We start from the raw sequence: 12,285 nt of genomic DNA on the forward strand, positions 1-12,285 counted from the left end.
GACAGGGAGGGAGCGGATCGTTGCAGCTGCAGCGCGCACCGCACAGCTGCACTCCGGGATATTACTGTCCAAGTTTGCAGCGCGCAGACCCGCACCGTGGGCTGTTTGCAACATGGGTGTTGACTGAGAGGGGTGGGTGGGAAGAGGAGTTTCTTCACGCTTTTTAACGGAGGTACGATGATGCACTGGTGAGGATTAAAACTGCGCTCGATATTACCCGGATCATGCAGATTCTGCCGCCCAGGACGTTGTTTGTGTTATTGGCTTATGCACATGTGATATTATCTCTGAGAAACGATGGAGAAGTTCGGACTAAAGAGGACAGCAACAGCAGCGCGTACTCGGGCAGGACTTTCCACGGGTCTAGCCGTCAGACCAAAGCCCGGGACCGCGCGCTCTCGCCGGGTTACGCCACAGGTGCGTCCTCGGCGGAGCGCCAGGCGCAGCTGGCAATTCTCAGGGGGACCCTTAACTCCACTCACCCCTGGAAGAGGGTCACTGCGGGAGAAACGAGGCGAATCGGACACAACAAACGCGACTTCAATAGGACTGTGACACCCATGGAGGCGCCCAGCGCCGCCTCACACTGGGACGCGACGCGCCACCATAATAAGAGGATAAAGTTGAATGGCGGCTCCAGTAGTACGGGGACGCCAGCAGGTGGACACTACAATGCGGATAAGCTCTCATCAATGGGCCGGGGGGACGAAGGAGGGGGACCCGAGGAGGGCGACAGGCACAAGAGAGGCACAAAAGACGAGCAGAAGAAAGCCCTGAAGAGGGGGAGAAACCGCCTCAACAAAAGCGCCGTGAGTTTGGCGCAACCCCATGCGTCGCCCTGGGAACCCATTCCCAAACCGGTGGCCCTCACCTCCACCGACATGCCCCTTGACCTCTTCACCAGGAGGCCGGAGCTCTTCACTTTCAGGGAGGAGAATCCGTGGGACGCCACGCCGATCACCCCTCCCAGCTCGCAGGACTTCGGGGATGAGATCAAGAACCCGTTTTACCCCGTGACGAGTGAAACTTACGGCGCCTATGCCATCACGTGCGTCTCCGGGGTTATATTCCTGGTGGGGATTGCGGGCAACATTGCCATCCTGTGCATTGTGTGCCAGAACTACTACATGAAAAGCATCTCCAACTCTCTACTGGCCAATTTAGCCGTCTGGGATTTTGTGCTCATCCTCTTCTGCCTGCCCATGGTGGTTTTCCATGAGCTGACGAAGTCCTGGCTGCTGGGGGAGTTCACCTGCAAAGTGGTGCCCTATGTGGAGGTAATTCCATCCTGTCCTTGTTTTTGCTATTTCTAAACTACTAAACCCAAGATGTCATATGCTTAAACAGGGTTGGAATCAGTGTCATTTATGAATCACACACCTTGTCAGAATGTGATCACACCTCCAGAGTGACAAGACAGATTATCTTTTGGACAGGTTTCCTTTAGCCTGCACACATTGTGAATGAAATGTCCACGTTGAAGCTTTGACAGGTCACAGCATACACAAGCTCAGCTGTGGCGAATCACGTCAGCCAACAACAATAGAGCTTTGTTTGTCACTTGGACACCTGCTGCAACTGGAGAGTCTCACCTTGGCCCCCAGGCATCTCCGACACACCAGGATGTTTGACAATAGCTTACAATCATCGGGGCTTGAAAATAACGGTGACGCCTGTTGCTTTCATTATCTTCAGATGCGACAGATAAAAAATGCATTGCAGTCAAGCATTGACACATGCACCCTTTGTTTCCTTTCGTTTTCTGTTTGCCTAGTGCAAAACAAATTCCGAGACAAGCAGAAAGGAGTGAGGTAGGCCACTTACACCCTGTTGATACCTTCCTTTTGTGTGCTCACTGCAATTAAACCAGTGTCAAATTCACCTGCAAGGTGAATGTCTTTCGTGTGATCCTGCGAGTCTGAAGCTCGTTTTAAACGGACACCGTGACAACTTGTCTCAATGAAGGACAATGAAGGGGAGAGAACAAGTGTATTGAGAGCCATTTGAAGTGGCAGCAAAGAACTCATCAAGAAGTGAGAGATGCGCAAGGAAAGAAAGCAAGAGAGGGTGATATATATATATAGAAAAAGAGTCTGGCTCTCTCCACCTTTCGGTGACGAGCACTCCACTTCAACCTCACCCTGTGGACCCTCCAGACTTTCATGTAATGAAGTGACTGCTGCTATTATCCTCATGTTGCCTTCAGGGAACGTTGGGATTGTCTTTGATACGATTAGAAGATGCTGAGCTTTTAAAACATTAAAACAATATTACTACTATAAGCAGGTGTTCAGTATGAAGCTGATCTAAACACCCGGTGCTTTTCTCTGCTGGTAATCAAAAACAAAAAGAAGCCCAAAGCAAGATAGATATAAATAACTTGTGATTTGAGGTTACGCCTACCAGTCAGCTCTTTATCACCTGTCACTGAGATGTAGTTTGAGATACTCTCCACTGAACTGACAGCGCAAAACAACAGGCCCTTTATTTCCAACACATCCATTTGTCAAAGCCAAATATTCTGGATTATATCACAGAAATGTGTAATACTATATGGCAGTGAAGTCCAGGCCAGTTTTCCCTGCAGAGAGAGGCTGCAGATCCACTTCTCCAACCTGTGATTTGCCAAAAGATTACAGTAAAGACACACAGATGGACATTCCCACTCCCATCTCCATATTAAAATTCTAAAAATTGCCTTATTAAAGGTTTGTTTGACATGTGCACATCTACGTTTTGCAGCCTGAGGCACCGGCGCGATCTCTGCTCCCCCCTCATCCGAATAAGATCCTAGATTGAGAACAACTTCCATATTGAAGTATATTTTGCATTGCAACCCCCACTGACCACATTCATTATGCAATGTCGACGTAAGGTGGTCTATTTGCCATCGCTCATTTGCACGGTAGGTTGCAAATGTATACATCTTAATTACTGGGGGATCAGACAGAAGCAGACCTCCTCCCTGTGTTATTACATATGAGCTACTGAAGGACCACAGGATATTATTTAATAACTCTGGCAAGCACACTTCCGGCATCTAGAATTTGTGGCTATTTTAAATCTGGTTAAAGAGTGAAACAGCCTGCCCGCCATGCGTTCATTGTTTCATGTCCAAGTGCATTTTATAGTACGTACTGTATCCACTGGGACATGTGCACAGGGTCCTGTCTCCTTTCATAGTGCCTGCAGTATGTGTGTGTGTGCGTGTGTGTGTGCGCGCATGCATGTGTCAAAACAGGCCGTGAGTAATGCAGCCCAGGGCTCACTTGTCTCCCCGTGGAACATTCACAGAAACACACAGGCACCCCCATGGAGTGACTTCATTCTTCACTTAACCCAAATTAAGTCACGGGCGACATCAACATTTGCAGTGAAGATGCACACACGGACACAACACAGACACATTTACACAAACATGAAACTCTACTTTTTAGGTGTGTGTGCACAATCAAAGGATGATATCGATAATGCATGAGGCTCTTCAGAGAGAGAGGGGAGCATCCCATGGTGCTGCCTTCAGTAAATCTTGTTTTATTCAGTGTTTAGTGGAGTGTGGAGTTTTCCAAACCTCAAAGAGAAAGCAATTGCATGTGCGATATATGAGCAAACATGATGGAAAAAATTGCAAGAATGCTGTGAAAAATCCCCCCCAAGAAAGGAGAGCCACAGCCTCTCTGGATTATTTCAGATGTGTCGCTGCAGACAGCCCCTCCTGGCAGCGATGCACCGAGCAGCAAATTCAGGCAAAACTAATGGGCAATAATTGGGTTTATGCACCTGGCAGATGATTAGGGTGAAACTTGAAACTAGGCAGAAATAACAAAACGCCGGTGCAGTAAGCACTTTATAAGCCAGAAGGAAAAAAGTCATTTGTCAAGGTTCATTCAAGACTTTGCTGCTGTGACACAGAGACTCCACAAAACTTTTGGGCTCATTAACCCTGAATAACAAGACACTTATAAATCATGAGTTTTCAGTTTGAAACACTTGTATACAAGCCTATGACAATGTTTCACTAATGCATTTACAATACGAGGATGTGAAAACATAACTACAGTCTATGTTTATGAACCAACCGTCATTGTAAAGCTACGCACATGAAGCAATAACCTTAATGACCTATTAGCACACAGAACTGGCCGTGTTCACACTGTATTTTCTAACATGGTCCTCGGTTAATTGGCCGCCGTCCTCATGGGACGTAAATCTTGCAACTCTCTGAAGATGCGTCATCATTAAGGCCGCACTGGCAGATCCAATAAGAGGACCATCATTAAGTATGTACTTGCTCCAGAGAGAGATTTTTTTTCATCGATTGATGGCAACAGTACTCAAGAATTTCTTCTAATTCCCCATCAGAGTGAAGCTTTTGTAAGTTTAGCAGGAGCAACAATGTAATTTTGGTTGCATGTTGAAGTGGTGTTTAGCACAAGAAGGTCAGAAACGGTAGCTTTGGTTTGCTATGGTGCACTGGGCCTCACTAGGCAGAGAGAGAAAGAGAGGCTATTGGAGCAGAGCAGGAAAAAAGGCTGAGGAAAGAGAGAGAGAGAGAGAGAGAGAGAGAGAGAGAGAGAGAGAGAGAGAGAGAGAGAGAGAGAGAGAGAGAGAGAGCAATAGATTGGTAAGAAGAAAGAGCAGGAGGATGGAGAGAGAAAAAAGGGCTGCACAGAGGGGCCAGAGGTAGGCCCAAGCATAGTGTCGAAATTGGCGGTAATGGGAGGACATACATCAGCTTGACACATTCAATTCACGCACACGGACGAACACGCACGGCAATACACACTCACACACACTTTCAAGTAACTAAATCAGGGGCATAAATTCAGTTGCTGTGTATTGCTGCATAAAGTCCAAGAAAATAGACTATTTCAGCAGACCAGAAGTGCCCAGATGCAATTTCATCTCCATTTTTTTTTTTTTTGGGGGGGGGGGGGGGGGGGGGGTTATGTTAAATTACATTATGATAAGTTTCTCAATGAACCAAAAAATAATTACCATTAGTAACCATGCATGGTATCTGTGGAGATGCAATCTCCTTCTATCCAAGAAAATAGGTCGATCCGCACACCATACACAGTTGAATGCATCCGTGCCCATGTCTGTTTGTCTTTTTGTCATATCTGGCTCACTATCTGGCCTGTAAACACTCTCTCTCTCACACACACACACACACACACACACACACACACACACACACACACACACACACACACTCATGCACGGACGCATGCACGCCTTCACAGAGTCAGTAGGGTGTGCTGATCCTCCAGATGGGTGGGATGGCCTTCTCTCCACTGATCACTGCCCGCGGCTGTTCCCCCTCCATCACCCCCTCCCCTCTCTCTGCATCAGCTATCTGTGATTAGAAACAAGCCTCGGGGGGAAGACACAATCACATATACACTCACACACACACACACACATATACCCAGTATAAAAGCATTTGAGCACACTCAAACACAATTATCGCCGTGTACTGAATGCACTTGTGTAGTCATGGTGTAGCAACGTGTAAGCTGGAAAAAAAAAACACAAAACGGAAGTTTGTCTCTGTCTATTAGCCAAGAGAATGATCGCTCATTGGAATATATGTCAATTATTCAGGCTATGTCATAATGAGCAGCTCTACATAATTCATTATGCTGAGTCCATTCAGTGCCCTTGAATCAGTAGATGTTGTGTTTTGTATGTTGAGACATGATCATGCCACTACACAAAGCCGTCGGTGGAGATTGCTGTTGTCATCCATGTAAATGTGGATCATTCATTGGATAATTCCCCTAATGAATTGGATGCGGGTGATGAAATGATAAAGAAAGGCACATCGGTTTTAGATCAGAACAGGTCAGGAAATTGCTAATATTATCACCACTGTAGTGTTTTGTATTGTTTTGAATGTTAACACGTCCAGGCAGGAATCAATGACCTGGAATTGTACTTTTCCAGCCGCCACTGTAGGCCGAGGGTGGAATGAATTTTTTAACATCCGGGGGAAATCTGCCACAGGTCAGGCTATAATTGAATGGGAGAGAAATTTATCGAGCAGAAGAAAGTGCCTCAGACACGCTGTGAGAGACAGAGATGGAACGCTACTTATGAAAAGAAGCATTGTTGCTGTCAGTTTAATTAAAGCAAAGGAAGAAAGTCTCATTGTTCTTGTGTGTGAATGCTACAGGCCCTTGTGCGTTTTTGTACACAAGAGCCAACAACTGGTCTGACATGAGAAGTGGAAGACATGCATTTGCAAAATTGTCAGATTAACCGTTTAATTTCAGAAAAACAAATATCCTCTCAGGGCTTTCCTATTAAACTTTGTAGCAGCAATTAAAACAGACCCCACTAAGGGCTTTCATGAAGCTTTGTCACATTATACGCCAGCATGCATTCATCCACTGAGGTCATGAGTGGCTGAAAGCTTTTAAAAGATGTGTTTAATCAGAAAACCAGAAATAGCCGACCACACAATTCAATTATATCGCGACAAAGTAGAGAAGAGAGGTTTGGAAGAACCCACACATGCGTCAACATGCATACCCATAAAACGTCAATAAATTCAAGATTTCTGCATAAATGCAGTCGCATGCACACGAAAGGGCTTCGCCTCCGAAACCCTCATCACCTCTCCGTCTCTCGCGGTCCCGCAGCCCATCTGACGGATGGCTGCTGTCAGAGGAAGGGTCTCTCTGGTTAGAGTTATGGTCGGCTGGAGCGCTGCACTGGGTCACACGCTCGGCGTGGAAGAAAGAGAAAAAAAATTCCAGCTGGAGTAAGCCTTTGTCTCCCCGCCTCATCGCCGTGAGACTGTATGTGTGTGGTTGTGTCCCTGCATTGTTGTGTTCCGACATCGGCCCATTCATCACCCGATAACGGCCATTACCCATGACAGAGGAAGCAGTCGCAGTTATGGCCAAGCATGCGCCACCAGTTCTTGTTAAGACCCAATTAATAACACAAGTCATTGTGCCAGCGGCTCACAGGACCTTTAATCAGCAAGTTAATGGGCTGTTATTAAAAAAATATAGCGTCGGGGGAAAATGTCTTTCTCTCACCTGGCTGTGCTGATAGATTGCCAGCAAAGACAACAACATGTGGATGACAGATCTTCTCAACATGTTTTTTTTTAATCTTTTTAATTCTGAGCTTCTGAAGTCCAAACAGTTGATGCAAAGTTGTAAAGGCACTCAGAGTCAATTCATAAATTCTATATTACAAGTTCTTGACATGAACATCTGATTATAAACATACTAAATATTCAAAACACAGTCAAATAAATGGATGCTTAAAAAGTGTTTTTATTCATTCAACTGATAAATTTATGGCTGATAACTGATTTGATGGCAAATACAGTCTCAACGTAAAGCCAAATTCAATACCTTCAGGTGCAAAATACAGTGAAATGTCCCAAAAACTTTAAAAACGTAGGGATGCACCAAGGAATACAACTTTTTTTTAAAAGGACGAGTACAAGCAACATTTTGCTGCTTGCTGACACCGAGTACCGATACAGAACAATACATCTACTTCTTGGAAAGAAAATCTTAGTATTTCTATGGCGTCCATCACGTCTTTCACTGCTACATTAGATAATACAAACCTCTTGTTTGCTGCGGGGCTCCTGTTTCTCATGATAAGTATAATTTCCAGCCTGGAGGCGAACCGGCCGGTTGTCTCGCCTGCAGGTGAAGTGAACATGACAGGGTCGAGGCCGGCATTGGGAAGAAAGCCACATTTACATACTTAATCATTCAGAAGATGCCATGCCTTATTTCACTCCACCTGTCACTTTGCGCCATTTCTGCCTGGCTGATTTATTTTCTTTTACTGTCTTTACTGTCCTTTCCCCCTATCCACCCCCCCCCCCCCCCCGTGTCTCCTGCGTTCGTTTCTCCTCCCTTCATTTGCACAAACACACAAGGCCTCATCCCCACACCAGCCATGACTCCTGGACTCTCTCTCATCTCTGCTCCGGTACAAAGTTATGCCTGTTCGTCCTGCCCTCGCTCTCCAGCCTGACACGCTGATCAAAGCCGGCTTCCCTGCTCCGCCGTGACATCCCTTCAAGCCACTCCAGTTCTGTTGTTCATGCCATGAAATATTCACCAACACACAAGCACCTGTCCATGTATACCGGGTGTGTGTTTGTCTGAAGTGGGTCATGCGTGGAGCTTCATATGACACTCCATTAACTATTTAAATATAGGGGGAAAACTGGCTTGTTTTCAATGACTGTTGGACCAGTTCACAGCAGTAAATGAAGATTCTATCACCGAGCCCAAAGCTATAAAAACACCTTGTTCTTGTCTGACATGCGGCTTTCAGCAGAGAACAATGAACTGCAATTTCACTGAAGGCGAGTCATAAAATGGCTTTTATACTTCAAGACAACATCTGGCAAGTTCACTCTTTTCGCTTGTAATTTAGCTTGGGGCTGACATAGTGCATTTTCACTTGTCGTGGAAACGGGATCGAGGTGTAGTCCGTCGACAGTCACATCACATTTACATGACACCCGAAAAAAAAATTAACAATTACGTTCATCCGGCTAAAATCGGAACTTGAAATTATATGTAAACGTGATATCTTGACTCAAATCAGAGTTCTGGAGATGACATATCGTTGTGGAGGTGACAATTCCAGCAATAAATCTAATACACCCTCATACTACAACTGCAGCCCAGGCCGGCTTGTAAAACATCCTCACAGTTTCGTACGGTCGACCCTTCATTAGACAGGTCACAACCTCCATGTGTGTCAGGGTCAGTGTGTAGTCGTGTGTGTGTGTGTGTGTGTGTGTGTGTGTGTGTGTGTGTGTGTGTGTGTGTGTGTGTGTGTGTGTGTGTGTGTGTGTGTGTGTGTGTGTGTGTGTGTGTGTGTGTGTGTGTGTGTGTGTGTGTGTGTGTGTGTGTGTGTATCTGGCACCTGCATACACATCTGAACATCTTGCGGTGTGTGTACGTCTATATCCGTCCAGGAAGTGTGTGTTTACAGCGCTGAAGCCGGGGCTCACCGGGGCCATCTGGGAAGCTGGCTGTTCTACTGTAATTAAATTTGATATGAAGGGAGGAAATGGATGAGGGACGGGTGAAGAAGAGAAGGGGGAGGATGGGGATACAAAGAAAAGAAGTGAGAGTCACAGGGTGTAAAAGTAAAGAAGGTGAGTGAGTCGGGAAGAGAGTAGGGGGTCAGTGATTGGACGTTTGGAAAGGACCCTGTTGGTCTGAGGAGAGAATCACATCCACTCCAGCTGCAGGGGGCCTGCTCTGCCAAAATGACAGCTAATCCAACAGATGCTCTCAGATGCTGGGAAAATGTGTGCACTCACTGACAATTTGTAGACATTTTATATCAGAAATGTGGAGGCAATGCCAGGTAATTAGCTGTTACACGAGGACTCCGAGTTCGGTAATTAGTGTTCTTGTCGTGGAACAAAAAGTGTGAAAGTGCATTAAATGCATTTGGAAGTAGTAATAACGGCTTTCAACCGACCTTTAATTTCTTTTTCACATGTTTGTTGACCCTACAGACTGTTAATAGTACCTTTGAGATCTCCGCAGAACGTTATATACATCTACACGCTAATAATACTACTTAACTGTCCTGGTGCAAAATAATCCAACATCTCACACACTGCCGATAATTAGCCTTTTGTTTTACTCTCTGTCAGGTGACTGGAACAAATATTTCACAGAGTGGCAGCAGTAACTGAATTGCATGCAGCCCATCTGTCTGTTGTTATGATTGTAGATTATTATTTGTACTAAGCTACCAACTCCAGTCCGTTTTCTCCGTTCTTCTCCCCGCAGGTTTGTTGATACAGGGGCAACGTGACTCGCTTGAATAAAGCCACTGCAGGATTAGTTCCATCTCACGTCGACAGCGACAAGAAAAGGCCTTAATTGTAATCGATGTAACAAGAACTTCTCTTTGTCTCTTTGCTCAGGTGGCTTCCCTGGGTGTTACAACCTTCACCCTGTGTGCTTTGTGCATCGATCGCTTCCGCGCAGCCACCAACGTCCAGATGTACTACGAGATGATCGAGAACTGCACATCCACCACTGCCAAGCTGGCGGTCATCTGGATCGGCGCCCTCCTCTTGGCCCTGCCGGAGCTCCTCATTCGGCAGCTGGTGGCGGAGGACACAGGGATCCCCGACGAACCCCCCGTCGAACGCTGCATCATCAGGATATCGACCTCCCTCCCCGACATGCTCTACGTGCTGGGCCTGACATACGAGGGCGCTCGGCTGTGGTGGTGCTTCGGCTGCTATTTCTGCCTCCCGACCCTCTTCACCATCGGCTGCTCGCTGGTGACGGCGCGTAAAATCCGCCGCGCCGAGCAGGCCAGCGTCCGCAGCAACAAGAAGCAGATCCGGCTGGAGAGCCAGATGAACTGCACCGTCGTGGCGCTGGCGATCGTCTACGGCGCGTGCGTGGTGCCCGAGAACATCTGCAATATCGTCTCCGCGTACATGGCGGCCGGCGTTCCCGAGCGCACCATGTCCGTCCTCCACCTTCTCTCCCAGTTGCTGCTCTTCTGCCGGGCCGCCGTCACGCCGGCGCTGCTGCTCCTCCTGTGTCGCCCGCTGGGCAGGGCCTTCCTGGACTGCTGCTGTTGTTGCTGCTGCTGCAACCACGCCCCCTCCTCGGCCACGGCCAGCGACGACAACGAACACGAGTGCACGACCGAGCTGGAGCTGTCGCCGTTCAGCACCATCCGCAGGGAGCTGAGTAACTACACACCTGCTGGCTCCAACTGCTAAACTCCTCGTCAGGGAAGGAGATTCGGCTGGCCTGTCATCTGCCTGTGGCTAGTATTTCTCAGACTCGGCTCGGAGAGATTTGCCTTACCTGGTCCGCTAATGTTCTTAAAGGGGTGCAAAAAAAGGAAGCTGAACACTGAATATTCACCGTCTACTAATGGTCCTACATACTCAACCCAACTACTGTTTTCCAGAACAAAAAAAATAAAAAATCTAATCCTTACCTTCACTCGTGCCCTGGGGTGCTCTCAAAACAGGGTCGGTACCTATTTTTAGCAAACCTGCCTGAAACAGTCAGCCTCAGACACACACACACACACACACACACACACACACACACACACACACACACACACACACACACACACACACACACACACACACCACACACACACCCCTCTCTGTAGGCCGTGTATGTCCAGATTTCTTTGGGCAGTTTAAATGGCCTTGTAACGTCACCGACGCCTGATTCCTCACGAAGAAGAAAAAGAAATCAGTCCCTCCAGAAAATCGCACCAAAGGCAAAATTGTTTCTCCAAACACAGATTTTGTCAGTTGGTTAAAAGAAAATGATTTCTTTTTTTTTAAATCAAATTCTAAGTCCCAGCAAATATGTGTTAACTATTTTGAGTCCAAGATTGCGATTTTCTCAAGGGACTGAGATATTAACCTTATTCTAAAAAGAAAGGGGTTAAAATACTCATACAGTGGCTGTACAGAGAGCCTGTTGTGCTCAAGTGCAGGTCATCAATACTAGTGATTAATGTTTTTTGGCCTTCATTATTATTTATATATTTGATAGATCTCTACCATGGAGCCAAAGGGAGAAATAATCCAAGCCAATCACCTTTCAAATGTGTCAATGTTGACATTTTATCGACTTAATCACAGAGTGCACCTTGTTCAATAACTCAGATCCAGCATCCAGCTCAATATGTAGGCTGCCACTGCCTATCCAAGTACACAACCAAGTTTACACATCACAGCAGCTGTAAATGTAAAAGTTATATCAAAGTGCACAGATGGGAACAAGGCTCATGATGATAATTAAAACGAGCGCAGGATGTCTCCGCGGTGGCGACGGTTTGCAAAAGGAAAACACGAGGAAATTGCACGGGAGAATCCAAGTGTACAAAACAACACGCCAAACTGTAAACGGCAACAAAAAAAATCTCAGTTGACTCGGACATAACTGGGCTGGTCTCAGAGTACAACAAACATGGACATAAGTGGATTTAAAAGGTCTGAAATGGACTAATTGAAATCAAATTAGAATGGAATGAAGCGGAATGGAATCGGATGAGCCACTACAGATTAAATTGGACGGAGTGAATATGAATGGAGCGGAAAGCGATGGGACATAACACAGTGGAATATAATTAAAGAGGGATGGACTCAGCGTGGACTGGACTGAGAGAACAAGTATCTGCACTACACTGTTGTATCATGTTAGGCCTTACACGTCGGGCTGTATATATATAGTGTACACTTTCTTTGGTGCTCTTATGATGAATGCGCTGTAA

The 12,285-nt window shown here is 46.4% G+C and overlaps 1 protein-coding gene across 1 annotated transcript; it reads left to right on the forward strand.

The window, feature by feature from the left end:
- Nucleotides 1-224: 224 nt before the first annotated feature.
- On the forward strand, nt 225-10,762 carry gpr37b (G protein-coupled receptor 37b; the record flags this gene model as incomplete). Its single annotated transcript, XM_080518020.1, has 2 exons — nt 225-1,277; nt 9,944-10,762. 2 exons carry the CDS (start codon nt 225-227, stop codon nt 10,760-10,762), a joined length of 1,872 nt encoding a protein of 623 aa, XP_080374146.1.
- Between the last annotated feature and the right edge of the window lie 1,523 nt (nt 10,763-12,285).

The sequence above is a fragment of the Blennius ocellaris genome, assembly GCF_963422515.1.
Source record: "Blennius ocellaris genome assembly, chromosome: 22".
Lineage (NCBI taxonomy): Eukaryota > Metazoa > Chordata > Actinopteri > Blenniiformes > Blenniidae > Blennius > Blennius ocellaris.